Here is an 18,529-nt window from a genome sequence, read left to right on the forward strand (position 1 = left end):
TTCCGGTTGAAAACGTCTATGTATGATGACGTATGCGCGTGACGTCAATCGTTGAAACGGAAGTATTCGGACCCATTGGATCCAATACAAAAAGCTCTGTTTTCATCTCAAAATACCACAGTATTCTGGATATCTGTGTTGGTGAATCTTTTGCAATTTGTTTAATAAACAATGAAGACTGCAAAGAAGAAAGTTGTAGGTGAGATCAGTGTATTAGCGGAAGGCTGCAGCAACACAACCAGGAGGACTTTGAGTTGGATAGCAGAGGCGCTAGCCGCCGACCTCACCTTGACTTCCTCCGTCTCCGGGCCGCCGACCGCATCTATGATTGTCGCTCCGTCAATCGCTGGAACGCAGGTGAGCACGGGTGTTGATGAGCAGATGAGGGCTGGTGTAGGTGGATAGCTAATGTTTTTAGCATAGCTCTGTGAGGTCCCGTTGCTAAGTTAGCTTCAATGGCGTCGTTAGCAACAGCATTGTTAAGCTTCACCAGCCTGGAAGGCATTAACCGTGTATTTACAGGTCCATGGTTTAATAGTATTGTTGATTTTCTGTCTATCCTTACAGTCAGGAGTTTATTTTTTTTGTTTCTATCTGCATTTAAGCCCGATGTGCTATAACGTTAGCTCCGTAGCTAAAGAGCTTCGCCGATGTATTGTCGTGGAGATAAAAGTCACTGTGAATGTCCATTTTGCGTTCTCGACTCTCATTTTCAAGAGGATATAGTATCCGAGGTGGTTTAAAATACAAATCCGTGATCCACAATAGAAAAAGGAGAAAGTGTGGAATCCAATGAACCCTTGTACCTAAGTTACGGTCAGTGCGAAAAAAGATACGTCCTGCACTGCACTCTAGTCCTTCACTCTCACGTTCCTCATCCACAAATCTTTCATCCTCGCTCAAAATAATGGGGTAATCGTCGCTTTCTCGGTCCGAATCGCTCTCGCTGCATTGTAAACAATGGGGAAATGTGAGGAGCCTTTCAACCTTTGACGTCACGCTACTTCCGGTACAGGCAATGCTTTTTTTATCAGCGACCAAAAGTTGCGAACTTTATCGTCGATGTTCTCTACTAAATCCTTTCAGCAAAAATATGGCAATATCGCGAAATGATCAAGTATGACACATGGAATGGATCGGCTATCCCCGTTTACATAAAAAAAATCAATTTCAGTAGGCCTTTAATACATTTATGATAATGATAATCCATCCATCCACCCAAACAACCGTTCACACTCATATTCACACCTATAAATAATTTAGCGTCTCCACTTACCTGACATGCATGTTTTTGGGAAGAGGGAGGGACCCAGAGAAAACCAATGCACACATGGGGAGAACATGCAAACTCCACACAGATGCCCAGGCAAAGATTCAAACCCTCAATCACCTGACTGTGAGGCCAGTATGCTTCCCTCTTGCTAACAACAACCAGAACTTGTTTATTATGGCAAGTATAAAAATGATTTATATTATTATTAGATATTGCATCTATTATTGCAGGGGTGTCCAATGTGCGGCCCTCAGCTAATTGTTTACCGGCCCGCCACACATTCTGGAAATGCTATTGCAAAAATTAAATAAAACAATTAAAAAAAATGGAATGAGGTGAAATCTAACTCGGAAAAGTTGCAATGTTGACACAAAGCTGCCATGCAGGCTGTTTTTATTTTGTGTATCTTTATTTTTATTTTTTTGCCATTGCTCCAAAAAAAAAAAAATCTATGTTAGAATGAATTATTGACCTATTCAAGGCTCCAATTATTTCAAATATTTAACTTTTAAATGTTTTATGTGGAAAATATTGCATATATTGTGTGGTTGCCATACAAAAACTTCAACGTTTTCTTTGACAAAAGAGCATAAAACAAACTAAATAATAGTTCAAACGTAAAATCGACAGATATATCTGAAGGTGATCTCGTAACTTAAGTGTTGAAAGTAAAAAAAAAAACGTAATGAAAATGTATCACTTTATGAGTGGGGGACCTTTTGGATCCCAAATACGTTTAATGGGATTTGATTTATCTTTTCACTGTGATTACTCAAAAATATAAATGAATTAAAATCAATGGTGTTCTGCATTATTGATATTTTATGGCTCCAATTACTTCACATCAAACATTGCTTTCTGAATGTTTTGGGCAGTGGGGGGAAATACTGCATATTTCAGTTTTATTACAAAAAATAAAGTTGTCTTTGACAAAAAAGGCATAAAACCTTTTTTTTTTTTTTTTTTAACTTTATATCTGTTATGTACGTGAGGGTTGGAAGGAGACGACACCACGAAGAGCTTAAGGTTACCAGGTTTATTGTAACCTTTGATGATTGTGTGGGATGTGTATGCTACTCTAAGTGTTGGTTGCAGGATTAAGTGTAGAATTAACCATGTAAATAATTCAAGAGGATGTTGTACATGCGTGATGGATGAAAAGTTTGTCTGACCAAGAGGGTAGGCACAAGGGAGATCCGGGGACAGGCAGGTGGTCGAAGGCAGGCGGAAAGCAACAATGTCCAAGTCCAAAACGAGTGATCGAGGATTGAGAGAGGCAACTGCAAGGAGAACAAGGGACATAAGTCAACAAGACAAAAAGGGGCAAAAGACAAAAGCAAGGCGAGGACAACGAGAGGGAAGCCAGAGACGTAATGCTTACTACAAGAGTTAACGACGTTCCGGCGTAGGTCCCAAGGAGTGATTGGTTCTTATGCTGTCCTCCTGATTACTGCCAGGTGTGCTGATGACTAACCGCCTGCAGCTGCGGCGAAGAGAGGGCGTGATGCAATCGGTGGGGGCGTGTCCTGACATGCTGCCAGACAGGGAGTGTGATCTTGCTGAGGGAAAATCATGGGTTCGAATCCGCGCTGCAACAATATCAACCTGAAGTTGATATACTGTAGAGATTTACTGTAAGCGTTAAATAAATAACTAAAATAATAATTTGACTTGTTTTTAACAGTTTAATGACTTACACCCTTTATGGTCCCCAGGAACATAAAGGACCATAAAAAAAATTTAAAAATCCATATATTTTGTTATGGTTTGAAAATGAAAAATATCAAAATGGCCCCCACAAGCTTTAATTTTTTCGTGTGCCATCCTCAGTGGAAAAAGTTTGGACACCCCTGTATTATTGTTCTATTGATAATGATGATTATAATTTTAAAAAATTATTATCGTCATTTATTTCAGACCCAGGGGGATCCATATCACAGAAGAAAAACATAATACAACAATAAAAACAAATAAAAGAAATACAAGCAGAACAAAATCAAATAAAAGAAATACAAATTGTAAAAAAATAAAAATAAAATAAACATTCTACAATATTCAATGTCCAGCATACAGGCTTGCTCGCCAATGGTTCCACAGACTGGATGAAAATCTGACAGAACTGTGAGTCGGGTTGGTGAGACAATTAATGACATTGTTGTCTGACTCAGCTGCCCTACACATGAATCTGTACATGAGATTACGAAAAGTGGCTGAGCAGGTGGGGACCCCAATACTGACAAACATTTGGCTTGTTCAGTTGCCTTGTAGTTAGAGTGTCCGCCCTGAGATCGATAGGTCGTGATTTTCAAACCCCGGCCAAGTCATACCAAAGACTATAAAAATGGGACCCATTACCTCCCATCAAGGGTTGGAATTGGGGGTTAAATCACCAAAATGATTCCTGAGCGCGGCCACCGCTGCTGCTCACTGCTCCCCTCACCTCCCAGGGGGTGGAACAAGGGGATGGGTCAAATGCAGAGAGTAATTTCACCACACCTAGTGTGTGTGACAATCAGTGGTACTTTAACTTTAACTTTGCACTGCAGCGCCTTGAAGCTCTAAGAAACAGTCTCATGTTGTCATTGTAAGCCCCTATGAGCTTCTTAACACTGGCTTGTTTAAACCGGTGGGCAGTATACAGTGCTGCGCAATATGCTTTAAAAAGTGATCTTCACAAAAACTGAGCAATTACTGAACTTTTGACAGAGCATTTTTGCTTGAGCATACAACTTCCGTCGCTGTCCGTAAAGATCTTTGCTCATCAGACAGGTCATTGTTAATAATATGTCCCAGGTATTTCATATCACTGCGCACACTAAATGCAGAACCAGATGGAGAGAAGTCAGGAAAGACTCTCTACTTCTAACTATCATGTTCTTGCTCTTTTTTAGCATTGTATATGATGTTAAAATCAGTACCATTCATACTGTGTGCATATTTTCAGAAGCTGTTGAAGACCAGCACTATATGGGCTAAAAATGACCAAATCATCTGCCTACATTGATGACTAAGTCACCAATCCTACAACCAGTACCAGGTGCATTTAACATTAAAGACAAATCATTCATATAAACATTAAAAAGCAACGGTGACAAAATTCTGCCTTGGCACACACCATTGCTCACATGGAAAGACTCTGATAACATATTCCGCCATCTTACTCCCATTGTCTGATGAGAATACCAATACCCAAAACACAGCCACACCACTTTTAGACAATTTAGAAAATAACTTTTCATGATTAACTCTATCGAGTGCTTTAGAACAGGGTTGTCGAACTAATTTTAGATCGGGGGCCACATGGAGAAAAATCTACTCCCAAGTGGGCCGGACTGCTAAAATCACGGCACGATAAGTTAAAAATAAAGACAACTTTAGATTATTTTCTTTGTTTAAAAATAGAACAAGCACATTCTGAAATTGTACAAATCATTATTTTTTTATTTTTTTTTACACTTACATGTTGCGGTTAATAGCATTCTATCTTTATTTGTCGTTATTTATATGTTTTGAATAAATTATTTGATAAGATAATGTTCATCAGTCAACTGATTGGTGTTAACTTCCAATACATCATGACAAAAAAATGGTATCAAAATCAAATTACAGGATGTTATTCATGTAGTTTGATCATTTTCTTCGACTGATGTGCTGACATCATGTGGTTTATTTTGTACATATGCAGCATCATCTACAAAGATACAAAGAATTGCTATTGCGACATCCTGTGGACACATTTAGAACAGCAGTTTCTTTCATTCAAAACTTTCAGGTTAATTTTTATACTTAGCAAACTCATCCCGCGCGCCGGATAAAACCTGTTCGTCGTCCTGATCCAGCTCTCGGGCCGTACGTTTGACACCCCTGCTTTAGAAGCATCAATAAAGCATATCAACATTGTGGAATAATGTCTGTTATATTTATCTAAAATCTCCTTTTGTGCAAAAATACATAAGTCAGTGCCATACTTACATTTAAAACCAAATTGGTTGTCAGTGGTTAAAATGTAATTATCCAGTCTACTCAGCAGGACTGACTCTAACACTTTGGACAGGATACTTGCCAGGGCTACTGGCCTATAATTATCTGAGCTGTTTAGCTTTCTCACTTTATCTTTGATCACAGGTACTAGCACAACAGTTAGCATAGCATCGGGTAAAACTCCATGGACGAGAAAACCTGTATAGCACATAGCCAAAAGAGGGTACACTTTCTTCACTAAAGTTGGTCCTAGTGTGAGAATGTGAGTGTGAATATGAATGTTGTCTGTCTATCTGTGTTGGCCCTGCGATGAGGTGGCGACTTGTCCAGGGTGTACACCACCTTCCGCCCGAATGCAGCTGAGATAGGCTCTAGCACCCCCCCCCCCCCCCCTGCGACCCCGAAAGGGACAAGCGGTAGTAAATGGATGGATGGATGGATGGATGTTTAATATGTTCAGCTGCAATGTTATCCAGACCACAGGCATTATTATCTCTCAACTTCATTATTGCTTCATGTATTTCAGTCAACGTGACAGTTACGTCATCATTAAACTCCACTTTCTCCACTGCAAATACATTACTTTTTATGCAGCTTAACAACAGTTCACTATATTGTTTCTGCCACAACTAATAATAGTTATTATAATACTAATTATCATTACACTATTACAATGATGATGAGGATGATTATTATTATTACTAAATTTTTTAAAATGATATTATCTATTTACATGTTTTATTGAGGGGACATTTGATGCTCATAATTGTTTTTATTTTTATTTTTTATTGAACAACAAACATACATTTATAATTCACACAAAAGTCAAGGCACTTTCAACATCAAGGAAAGAAAACAAAAACAAATACAGATAGAGTAATAATACTAAAAAAGAGGACAAAAAAAAGGACGAAAGGACAAAAAGGGCTACCTAAATGACTTCAAATGTTTTAACAAGGATATAAATTTAAGGGCTTTTGTACTCTTAATAATTCTCCAAGATTTGATTGATAAATGTAACCCATTAAGCCAATTAGAAAATGTAGGCCTTAATTTCATTAATCGACATCTACGTAGAAAAATGTTTGCCTGCAGCATAATAATGTTGACAAACATTTCTATGTTACAGTCGTTTACAAAAATACCAAATCTTATCAGTACACTATTATAATGATGATGAGGATGATTATTATTATTACTAAACTTTTTAAAATGATATTATCTATTTACATTTTTCATTGAGGGGACATTTAAGGCTCATAGTTTTTTTGTTTGTCTTTTATTTTATTGAACAACAAACATAATTCACACAAAAGTCAAGGCACTTTCAACATCAAGGAAAGAAAACAAAAGCAAATACAGATAGAGTAATAATACAAAAAAATAATAAAAATAATACATAATAAAAAGGACAAAAAGGGCTACCTAAATCACTTTAAATGTTTTTAACAAGGATATAAATTTAAGGGGGCAGCACGGTGGTACAGGGGTTAGTGCATGTGCTTCACAATACGAAGGTCCCGAGTAGTCCTGAGTTCAATCCCGGGCTCAGGATCTTTCTGTGTGGAGTTTGCATGTTCTCCCTGTGACTGCGTGGGTTCCCTCCGGATACTCCGGCTTCCTCCCACCTCCAAAGACACGCACCTGGGGATAGGTTGATTGACAACACTAAATTGGCCCTAGTGTGTGAATGTGAGTGTGAATGTTGTCTGTCTATCTGTTGGCCCTGCGATGAGGTGGCGACTTGTCCAGGGTGTACCCCGCTTACCGCCCGAATGTAGCTGAGATAGACTCCAGCACCCCCCGCGACCCCAAAAAAGGGACAAGCTGTAGAAAATGGATGGATGGATAAATTTACGGGCTTTTGTACTCTTAATCATTCTCTAAGATATGATTGATAATTGTAACCCAATTAGAAAATGTAGGCTTTACTTTCATAAATTGACATTTATGTAGAAACATTTTTGCCTGGAGCATAATAATGTTGACAAACATTTCTATGTTACCAAATTTGATCTCTTCTATAGAGGATGGGGACATCTCCACACCCTTGTCTCTCAGCCAGTCTCTGATCTCCTCCCAAAACACATGTACACTCTCACATTCCACAAACAGATGATTGACATCCTCTACAGCTCCACATATATAACAGCCATCAACCCCCATGTTAAATTTAAGTTTCCAAAAATCATTTGAAGGGTATATTCTATTAATCATTTTAAATTGTAATTTGAGGCTCATAAAACTCAGTTGAGAATGCCAGGTTCTGAACCTCAGGAGATGACGTATTACTTCCGCCATCCGAGCCTACTCCGTAATCGCGTAGATAACAGGAAGTACATAAACCGTTTCTTCAAAGTAAGTAGCAGCAAAAAGACAGCGAGTTCGTTCATTTAATCACGACGTTAAAGTACACCACAAAAAAACATTCAACATTTACTAACACATAATTATGTGGTTTGAGTATGTTTTTCTTTTTTGTTTTATATGTATTTTCTACTTTACTTTTGATATCCGGTTAGTGTATTTCTTAGTTTAACAGGAAGTACTGGTGGGGACAAGTTACTGTGCCAACGCCCGGTTGCATCAAAGCCAGCGTAAGCTAGTAGACGTTCCGAGGGACATAGGTATGTTATACCAACATTTTAACAATATATATCCATTGTTATATTCGTGGTAACAACTAAACAAAAACAAAAATGATTCTGTTCTTATTAGTCGTAACGCAGCCACCGAAACGTCAAGTCAATGCTAGTTAGCTTTCTGCTGTGGCCGGCGTCTTGCTAAGCTAGCAAACCAAACAGCTTTGATAGCGTTGCCTTAGTATGTGTGTACTTTTCAATGTGGTTTAGGTCATTATTAACGTAATTGTCGCTTCTTTTGATCAGCAATATTCCAGATGTTACGGGTGTGACGTACTGTTGAAGGCTAGTGCATGTTCTACTCTGCCTCTTTCTGCAAGTCAGTTCAAAGCCGAGTGTGAATGTTGTCTGTCTGTGTTGGCCCCGCGATGAGCTGGCGACTTGTCCAGGGTGTACCCCGCCTTCCGCCCGAGTGCAGCTGGGATAGGCTCCAGCACACCACCCGCGACCCCGAGAGGGGACATGCGGTATAAAATGGGTGGATGGATGGACACAGCCGGTTAATAATAAACAAAACAACAGGGGCCTTGACTACAAACCAATGTTAAATGTTCCAAGATCTCTTAGTTATCAGGCGTAACCTAGCCTAACACTGAAGCGGTGCTTCAAAAAACGCACTAAAAGAACACCTCCAGGCAACTTCAACCCTTGACTAACACCCTCCCCCCTCCACATCCCACTTCCCCGTATTGTAAATAATCAAATGTAAATAATCAAATGTATATACTTGTTCATATGCTTTCTGAACTCACTATGTTCATAACCTACCAAGTCAGACCTACACTGTTTCAATGTCCATTTCTTACTGATGATGCAATTGTTGATGACTGAAGTGCTGATATCAACCTAAACTAACTTCCCCCCCCTCCACATCCTAACCCCCGGATTGTAGATAATGTAAATAATTCAATGTATATACTCTGATGATTAACTTGTGTGATGACTGTATTATGCTGATAGTATATTTGTACCATGAATTGATTTACGTGGACCCCGACTTAAACAAGTTGAAAAACGTATTCGGGTGTTACCATTTAGTGGTCAATTGTACGGAATATGTACTGAACTGTGCAATCTACTAATAAAAGTTTCAATCAATCAATCAATGCTACGACGCAGAATAACAAGCTGATATGTCAAGTTAGAATTGTCAATCTTGTGATGAGCGCGCCATATACAATGGGTCAGCAGGAGATAACCAATCACAAACCTGAACAAAGTACTGACAATTCTGCACTAATACTTACATTTACTGCATTATTGCAAAAAATACTTGATGAATGACTTAGACTTAGACAAACTTTATTGAGCCACAAGGGAAATTGTTCCACACAGTAGCTCAGTTTCAAAGGATGGAAAGGTTAAGGATGGAAAGGATAATGCAGGTATTAAGTAGACTAAAAATGTACCATAGTAGTAGGGCTTGCTGATATATCGAGTTTGTAAGATATATCGACATATTTTTAAACAAGATATAAATTAGGAAAATATCGTAATATCGATATACTTTATTTCACGTTAAAATGACCAAACGCCGCTTATTTGTTGTGTTCCTTGTTCTCCCCCGCTTCTCTCTTGATTGTAAATAATTCAATGTATATACTCTGATTAACTTGTGTGATGACTGTATTATGCTGATAGTATATAATTGTACCATGAATTGCTTAACGTGGACCCCGACTTAAACAAGTTGAAAAACGTATTCGGGTGTTACCATTTAGTGGTCAATTGTACGGGATATGTACTGTACTGTGCAATCTACTAATACACGTTTCAATCAATCAATCAAAACCCTGCTCCCCCTACATGGGCTACTAAACCCCTCCCCTTCCTCCTGCTTCCTTTACTATAATGAGTCATGATTGGTTAGGGACAGGCCAATCAGAGGCACGATAGGGCGGGTCATCGAACCAGGAAGGGAAATCACAAAGTGCCTGCCTGCAAATATATTTTTGTATCTGAGTTTGATACATTTTGTATTAGTTGCACAGCTATGTTATTTATTTTACATATAAATAATATGTTTCTATTTTATTTATGTTATGTAATTCTGTACTACTTAAACAGTTTATTTTGTGAGCTGTTAATACCCATCTTGACTAGCTGAGTTAATACAAGCGTCACTGAGTGTTTACAGTACAGTTGGCATTCACTTCAATTTCACTGAATATCGCTCAAAAATTCATATCTTTATATGTTTACTTTCACCAAAAAAAATATCGAGATATATATCGAATATCGACTTTAAGTAAAAATATATTGAGATATACTTTTTCATCCATATCGCCCAGCCCTACATAGTAGCAATATAAAATATAACATATATGTAATATTTTATGTAATATACTATATTTTTGTATAATATATATACAATATATAACACATCCCAATTACCATGTGCAATATTACAGTATATGTAACAGCTGCAGCAAAAAATAAAAATAAGGGCAGCATAAAATAGAGAGTGGATCCAGCAGAAAATATACATTAACAAAGAGAGGTAGCTAACATAGAAGCGGTCAGGTAATAGACACAATGACATAACATAGTTACTTTATTTTAATGGTGTAGTTGGCCATTTATATTTTATTCTTTCAGTTGCAAGCAGGTTGCTGTTTTGAAATTCTTGTTTGTTCCGATTGTCTTGGCAAATAAAAATGACATATAAAAATAATATTTGAAGCAGCCAGTGGTGTCATACTAGTGTGACGCGTTAAGTGTGTCACATCATTACATTAAAACACATTTAAATGGCATGGACATTATTGTACTTCAGGGGGAAAAAATAGGAGTTAAATGCAATAATGAGGCAACAAATGGAAGAAAATGAATTTCACTTTTATTCATAGGAAGAAACTGAACAGATCATGAATATGTAGAATAGAATAAAACACTTAAAATGTAAAAAAAATGGACACTGTAAATGCTTTTTATTGTGTATCCTTGTTAACATATTTCTTCAACAACAATCTACAACTTTCCTCATTAAAATAATTGAGATTAAAAGTAGGCATGAGCGATATGGCCTAAAATCTATGCATCCATCCCGGGGGATCCAGAGGCGTTCCCAGGCCAGCCGGGAGACATAGTCTTCCCAACGTGTCCTGGGTCTCCTCCGTGGCCTCTTACCGGTCGGATGTGCCTTAAACACCTCCCTAGGAAGGCATTCGGGTGGCATTCCAACCAGATGCCCGAACCACCTCAAAAAACACCTAAAATCTATAACGCAATAAATATAAATGATATTGTTGTGAATCTTTGGGCACCGCACGATTAGATTCAATCCTGAGGGCTAACAATTTGATTCAGAATCGACTCGCGATTCAAAATCTATACTTTTTAATAACATTGGGTGCCAGTTCTATGATTAACTACATTCCTCGATAAAAACTTGACATTAACGAGTGCCGTATTGCTGTGATAGTGATGCTAATTAGAAAAAGGATACGTTTAGTTTTTGCAGTTGATTTACTGGTACAAATATTTCGCTGTCATTTACAATTCATGTCTGCAGTTGTTTTAACAGTGTGAAAGTCATATTCTGTCTCATTGTTTAGCTAGAGTTTCCTATTTAACAATGTTTGGTTTCCAACGCTATTTAGAGATATCAAGACTCAGTATGTGTTGATCCTACGAGAGATTTATTAATCTAGTGCAGGGGTGTCAAAGTCAAATGGACGGAGGGCCAAATAAAAAATTTAGCTACAAGCCGAGGGCCGGACTGTTCGAATGTTCATTGAAAATTTTTTAAATGACGCATATAGTCTAGTGAACCTAATTGAACCTACTGAAAACCTAACAAATATATTCCAATATGATCAGATAAATAAAGCAATATTTTCTTATGGCTCTGTCAGTAATCTTTAATTTTCAACAGACACAAAAGACAAATTTCCTTTATATAAAAATCCCCATAACATGAACATTAAATGAAAGAAACCGGTATTCAAGGCACCATCAGTAGCCTATATTTTCTATTTTAGCAAAAGTGGGCTAAATTTACTTCAAAGAAAAAAACAATAATAGCAATTTTCTATCATCCACTCAACTGAAATATTTTTAAAATATAATTAAATTGAAATACAATAAAATAAAGTGCAAAAATCTATAAATCAAAAACAACACTTTGTTTAAGGAGAAGTAACATGCAGTGAAAACAAATATTAAACTTTAACTTTTAAACTTGAATTGAGTAAAAACTCTAAATATGTGATTGCACAGTAATGTTCACATTAAACCCCCCTCCTCCCTCCGTGGGAGGGAGGCGAGTTGGGTGCCCGAAACCCCCCGCTGGTTTCGGCCCGCCCCTTGGCGCGCGTGGCACGGCGGGCTCCGCGACCCGACGGCTGGCCCTCGTGGCTTGACGGCGGGCGCGTCCCGACGGGCCGCGCGTAGGGGTCAAACGCAGAAGTCTCAGGGCCTCGTGGTGAGGGGGTGGCCTGCGGGTTTCGGCCCGCTTGACCCCCCCGCTCCGCTTGGCGCGCGCGGCACATGACGGGTTCCGCCACCGACGCTCGGGCTGCAGCCCGACGGTGGTGCGGGCCCGGCGGTGACGCGCGGTTTGGGGAAACAAAGCAGAAGTCTCAGGGCCTCGGGGCCGGGTTTCGGCCCGCCCCCTTGGCGCGCGTGGCACGGCGGGCTCCGCGACTGACGGCCGGGCTGCAGCCCTTCGGCCGGCAGGCGCGTCCCGGCGGGCCGCTCGCCCCCTTTCGGAACCTTGGACCGGCATCCGCTTGGTGCGTGTAAAAGATCTGCGGTCTAAAAAAAAAATTAAAAAAAAAAAATAAAAATAAAAAAAAAAAAAGATCTGCGGTCTGCGGGCCGGTTCTAATAATAAATCAAGATCATCCCAAGGGCCGTAAAAAACCTTCTCGCGGGCCGGATATGGCCCGCGGGCCTTGACTCTGACATATGTGATCTAGTGTATTAATATTATGAAGGATATTTTCCTGATGTTAATGAATAGCACCAAAAATACGCTAAAGCGTGGTCATCCACGTCAAATAAAGCACTTGGCTTTCCTGCGTAATAACAACTAAACGTTTAGTTTCTGCATTGAAAATTGACAACTATAATTTGGTAGTTTGAATCAACAATCTCAATATTTTTTATTAGGACTTAACATTACGTTAATTTATTCCCACAAAAAGAGGTTATTATAGTTATATTTCGGCATTGCAACCATATCATAACTTATAAGAACACAAACTAATGCAATCTCTTGACCTTAGTTTGTTTAGTTCTGCTCTCATACACTACCTATAAGTAAATAATAAACTCGCTTGCATCACAGAAAGTTTCTCAAACAAAACAAATGTTCAAACAAAACTTTTACGAAATGATTGCTGCAGACACTAGGATGGTCCGACTGTACTCCACAATGAAAGTGACATGTTTGAGACCTTTTCCCTCAACGCGCTTTTGTAACTTCCCTGGCTTTATTTCCAAAATGAACCTTCTTTTTGGACTTAAAACAAGCTCTTCCCTATCGCTTAATTTGAATGTGTGGAACGGCAAAGCAAAGCAGCATTTTCAACTCAAACTTTTCACTTATTAACATTCCGCTTGATTTATCGCTATGCTCAAGCTTGTTTTCCCTCCATGTGCATTATATACACCACGACAAAGGTAAGCGGATATGTCATATGCAACCCAGCAACACTGAACTATACTTGGTATCGTTACTGTCGATATTTGTATCGATTCGCCCATCTTTGTTTACATTCAAGAGCTCTAGCATTTCTTCCTACGGTGTGTAGTGTAGCATGTTTTGCTCTTCCTTGTCCTCCAGGGATGATACTTGTAAAAAGTAAGTTTATTTGCCGCCTTGGAGGAGAAAATTACTGATATAGAAATGGGTTTGCACTGTGGAGGAAGGAGAGGTTAGCCGCTAGCGAGAATGCTACTTACGTAGAGGACGCCTTCATTCGCTTGTCAATGTCAGATTTGCGGGACATCACTGGAATGTGTCATCAACATTCATTATCATGATACAACGATAGTTTTAAAATCTTTATCATTGGCCATATTTATATAATTGTATAAATTCTCTATCACGCAACCCTAATCAAAAGGTTTTGCCAGATTGTGGTAAATCCTTTCCTTTAATTCTTTCAGTACTGCAATTATTTTTCTCCAAAGCCAAACCTGCTCCTGATCAGGTCAGAGCCGGCGCATGAGTTATCTTTGCGATGAATCTCGCTCAGATGTTATCCAGCTTTGTAGTACCGCATGTCTGGACTTTAGAGATGTCTGATATTATCGGCCGATAAGTGCTTTAAAATGTAATATCGGAAATTATCGGTATCATTTTTTATTAGAGGGGGAGGGGGGGGGGGGTTACCCACATATGCGGTCCTCTCCAAGGTTTCTCATAGTCATTCACATTGACGTCCCACTGGGGTGAGTTTTCCTTGCCCGTATGTGGGCTCTGTACCGAGGATGTCGTTGTGGCTTGTGCAGCCCTTTGAGACACTTGTGATTTAGGGCTATATAAATAAACATTGATTGATTGATTAAATCAACATAAAAAACACACCAACCCAAAAAACCTCCCTCCCCCATTCACACTCATTCACACAAAAGGGTTGTTTCTTTCTGTTATTAATATTCTGGTTCCTACAATATATATCAATATATATCAATACAGTCTGCAAGGGATACAGTCCGTAGGCACACATGATTGTGCACTGCTGGTCCACTAATAGTACTAACCTTTAACAGTTAATTTTACTCATTTTCATTAATTACTAGTTTCTATGTAATGTATGTGCAAATTCTAAGCTGCTGTTTTGAGGCATGTTAAAAAAAAATAATGCACTTCGTGACTTCAATAATAAATATGGCAGTGCCATGTTGGGACTTTTTTACCATAACTTGCATTGAAGTTGTTCTCTTATTTTGGTAAACCTTGTTACATTGTTTAATGCATCCAGCGGGGCATCACAACAAAATTCGGCATAATAATGTGTTAATTCCACGATTGTATATATCGGTATCGGTTGATATCGGAATCGGTAATTAAGAGTTGGACAATATCGGACATCTCTACTGGACTTAATCCTAAAACATATCATGGATAAGCAAAAAATCCTGAATTGTAGTACAGGCTCCTGGTATAGTAAGAAGGATTTCACATATTTATAATGTTGGCTATAGCCTTTTGTTGGTGTTATAATAATTATTTTGTAAAGCAAATATACTGTTTTTCATTTTTTAGCACTGCTACCAGCCCTATCACACGGAAGGAAGATGCAGACCATCAAATGTGTTGTGGTGGGAGATGGAGCAGTGGGAAAAACATGTCTACTGATTTCATACACCACCAACAAATTCCCATCTGAATATGTACCAACTGTAAGTATTTCAATGTGCGATGACGTAAAAAGAGAAACACTCTGTCATGCGTTATTTTCTCTCAGGTGTTTGACAACTATGCAGTAACTGTTATGATTGGTGGAGAACCGTACACCCTTGGTTTATTTGATACAGCAGGTACGTTTTCTTTCCTCCCATAATTCAATCTAGCATTCTAGAATGTAAATGGGTTTACTTCACCGTTGGTCTCCTCACAGGTCAGGAAGATTATGACCGGTTACGACCACTAAGCTATCCACAGACGGATGTCTTCCTAGTCTGCTTCTCAGTTGTTTCGCCATCATCATTTGAAAATGTCAAAGAAAAGGTAAGTGGCTTGCACACCTACCAAACAATTGTGTATGTGTTATATTGAAAGTTCATACAGCTATTTTTCCTCCTGTAGTGGGTTCCTGAAATCACTCACCACTGTCCCAAGACCCCGTTCCTTTTGGTAGGCACTCAGATCGACCTGCGTGACGACCCCTCCACTGTGGAGAAGTTAGCCAAGAACAAACAGAAGCCAATCACCCCGGAGACAGCGGAGAAGCTGGCCCGGGACCTTAAGGCGGTCAAATACGTGGAGTGCTCAGCCCTCACGCAGGTAAGACTTCTGCTGTAACAACGCTTAGAACGCTCTTGGGCAAAGCATGCCATTTCCTAACAAGGGTGCAAAAGCTTTTGCTAACAACTGCCTTCATAACTCAAATTTAACCGTGTTTGCCTGTCTTTCCTCCTTGTTTTCCTTCTTTCTTTAGCGGGGACTGAAGAACGTATTTGATGAGGCTATCCTAGCCGCTTTAGAGCCCCCCGAAACTCAAAGAAAGAGAAAATGCTGTCTGTTCTGATGTCTTCTTGACTCTTGCTTTGCCTCTCAATTGTCTGCTGCTTACTCATTGTAAAGAAATGTCTGTTATCAAGCTAACTACAGTACTCTTAAAGTTACAAAAGGAAGTATTCATGGACATTTCTGTTCATGTGCACTTTGGTTTCAACTCGGCCTAATCACAATGATCACACAGGCTGCCTGATACGACAAGAGTGCCAAACTTAAGTTGTACTTTCCTGCTCGCATGTCTGCCACAGGGCATGATGTTGTTTTTGTTTACCAATATTTTTCTGTTCATATCTCAGTAGTGCCCTATGAAGCATTTACCCTACAGTCTGTCAATCAGACAGTGAGAACACGTTCTTTTTCTACGTCAAATTTGTTTTGCAATCCCTGGCCTTTTCTTTGCGAACTTGATAAGGGGGGATTAATCGGGGAAGTCTTGTATTATGTTATTTGAATAAAGGAAAATCTGGATTTCCTCGTCGTCTCTCCACTCCGCTTCCTTTTTGCTGTTAGAAGGCCAGCAGATGTTGCATTGTCTTTGTGTCATAGCTTTATTTTGAATGTGAATGCTTTGTTTCCACAGAAAGGATTAAAGAATGTGTTTGATGAGGCAATACTGGCTGCCCTGGAGCCCCCTGAACCTAAGAAAAGGCGTAAATGCGTTCTGCTCTAAGTTTGGTCTCAGCCTTCTCAGCACCACTTGCTAGGTTAGCAGTACTCTTAAGGTTTGCTTCACGACCACATTTCACTCACAAGTCCAAATATCATGAAATATTTGCCATCTGCCTGAATTAGCCTAAATACATATTTAGAGTTTTGAAGATGTTTAACAATTGATGCTGTTTTGTGATGAGTTCATACTTATGATTTGTTCAGCTCCAAGACCGTTAGTCTGCAGAATGGCTCCTTCATCGAATGGAATTCTAACGGTTAGACAATGAGTTGAGGATTTATCTGAATCTATTAATATATAATACATTAAAGCCACACAGCTTATATCAGCCTAAGGAGTGAACTGAAGTGTATTTTCCAGACTTAGCCGTCTTGCGGACTTGTTGGCAGTTAATATTAACTTGTAGTGTGAACACTCCTCACAAAGTTATCAGATCTTATTAAAGGTATATTTGTCTTGAATTGTTTAACACAGATGACAATATTTCACTTGTAGGTGCAGTATTTCAGTGCAGACTGAGGCCAGTGTACACTTTAAGATGAAAGTACTCACTGGCCCACACAGCATCGTTACATCAGATAGCGACGCAGTGTGACACTCAATGATTCCATATCCTGTGAACATTTCTTAAATGCCAGAAAGTGTTGTCTTCTCCTATATTCATTCCTAGATGTGGGCTTGATTAATCTGTAAATATAGTGAGAAATTACTCATAACTTATTGACTAAATGTGCATTTCTGAAGCAGAAAGTTGAAAGTTCAGATGATGCTGAGAGAAAACAAAGAATTGATTCTGATTTCTTTTTGTTCAATTTGACATCAAGCTGTACTGTATTTTCCGTGTGATAAAACATCACAATAAACCAGTATTATGAATAGACCTGAAATGCAATGTGTTTTCTTCTTTAAAGGTTCAATGTTTACTGCAGCACATTCCTGTAACACATTCATTACATATATACTGTATAGAGTAGTGCAGAATGATAAACACAACCTGGAAAAAATTGATTTGGGAGAGTTGGTCATTTATGACTTTGCGTGATAACATTTTTAATTAAGTACAAAGTACATAATTGCTGGTAGCAAAATAACCATTGCACATTCTATAGGTTTCCCTTCAGTGGGTAAACACAGAACTCATTTAAAGCCGCAATGGCCAAATACAATCAAGCCAACATCTCAATGTAAAAAAGAGTGATTACATACCCTTTAATGACTTCAAAGGTCTCTAAAAATGTATTGAAGTTAAGTATTTGCATCGTTCCACTCAGTTAATGCCGTTTTATTGTTTTCAATTACATTACTGTAGTATAGTGCTAAGCCTACACTAAAGCTCTGTAACACATTGAAATCTCCTTTCTAAGAGAGCAAAATGAAGCACACCACGTTTGAAGCAGTTAGTTGTAGTAACACAATTTGACACAAGGAAAGTGGAAAAGTACCACAATTGGAGATTGCAAAATTGAGTGCAAGTGTGTCATGCAAGGACCTTGATATTTATAGTGTAACATGCCAAATCTACTAGACACGTACATAACCATAACTCAGTCCACATCAATTATGGCTGCTTGTGACAGTCAATACATATGTACATACATGTATAATTACCTTATGATTATTGATTCTTTATTACACATTTGCATATGCATTTGATTATATATTGCTTGCTTGGCAATCCCAAGTCAAGGTGAAAAGCAGATATTTAAATATGTACTGGTATTTTTGATAACCCCCCAAAAAAAGCTTGGAATACTGTGTTGCATGATCAG

At 38.8% G+C, this 18,529-nt stretch overlaps 1 protein-coding gene across 3 annotated transcripts; it reads left to right on the forward strand.

Moving 5' to 3' along the window:
* Nucleotides 1–7,664: 7,664 nt before the first annotated feature.
* LOC133653715 (cell division control protein 42 homolog) lies at nt 7,665–17,657 on the forward strand. 3 transcript variants are annotated; one of them, XM_062053300.1, is made up of 7 exons: nt 7,674–7,881; nt 15,116–15,252; nt 15,318–15,390; nt 15,471–15,580; nt 15,659–15,856; nt 16,671–16,794; nt 17,256–17,657. In XM_062053300.1, the coding sequence occupies exons 2-6, from the start codon at nt 15,148–15,150 to the stop codon at nt 16,758–16,760; spliced, it is 576 nt and encodes a 191-aa protein (XP_061909284.1). In that variant the 5' UTR covers nt 7,674–7,881; nt 15,116–15,147; the 3' UTR covers nt 16,761–16,794; nt 17,256–17,657. The 3 variants fall into 3 exon arrangements, with proteins under 3 accessions (XP_061909283.1, XP_061909284.1, XP_061909281.1); XM_062053299.1 differs by lacking the exons at nt 16,671–16,794; nt 17,256–17,657 and adding an exon at nt 16,011–16,664 and having other exon boundaries at nt 7,665–7,881; XM_062053297.1 differs by having other exon boundaries at nt 7,679–7,881; nt 16,671–17,657.
* Nucleotides 17,658–18,529: the final 872 nt, after the last annotated feature.

This window comes from Entelurus aequoreus, linkage group LG07, assembly GCF_033978785.1.
Source record: "Entelurus aequoreus isolate RoL-2023_Sb linkage group LG07, RoL_Eaeq_v1.1, whole genome shotgun sequence".
NCBI lineage: Eukaryota > Metazoa > Chordata > Actinopteri > Syngnathiformes > Syngnathidae > Entelurus > Entelurus aequoreus.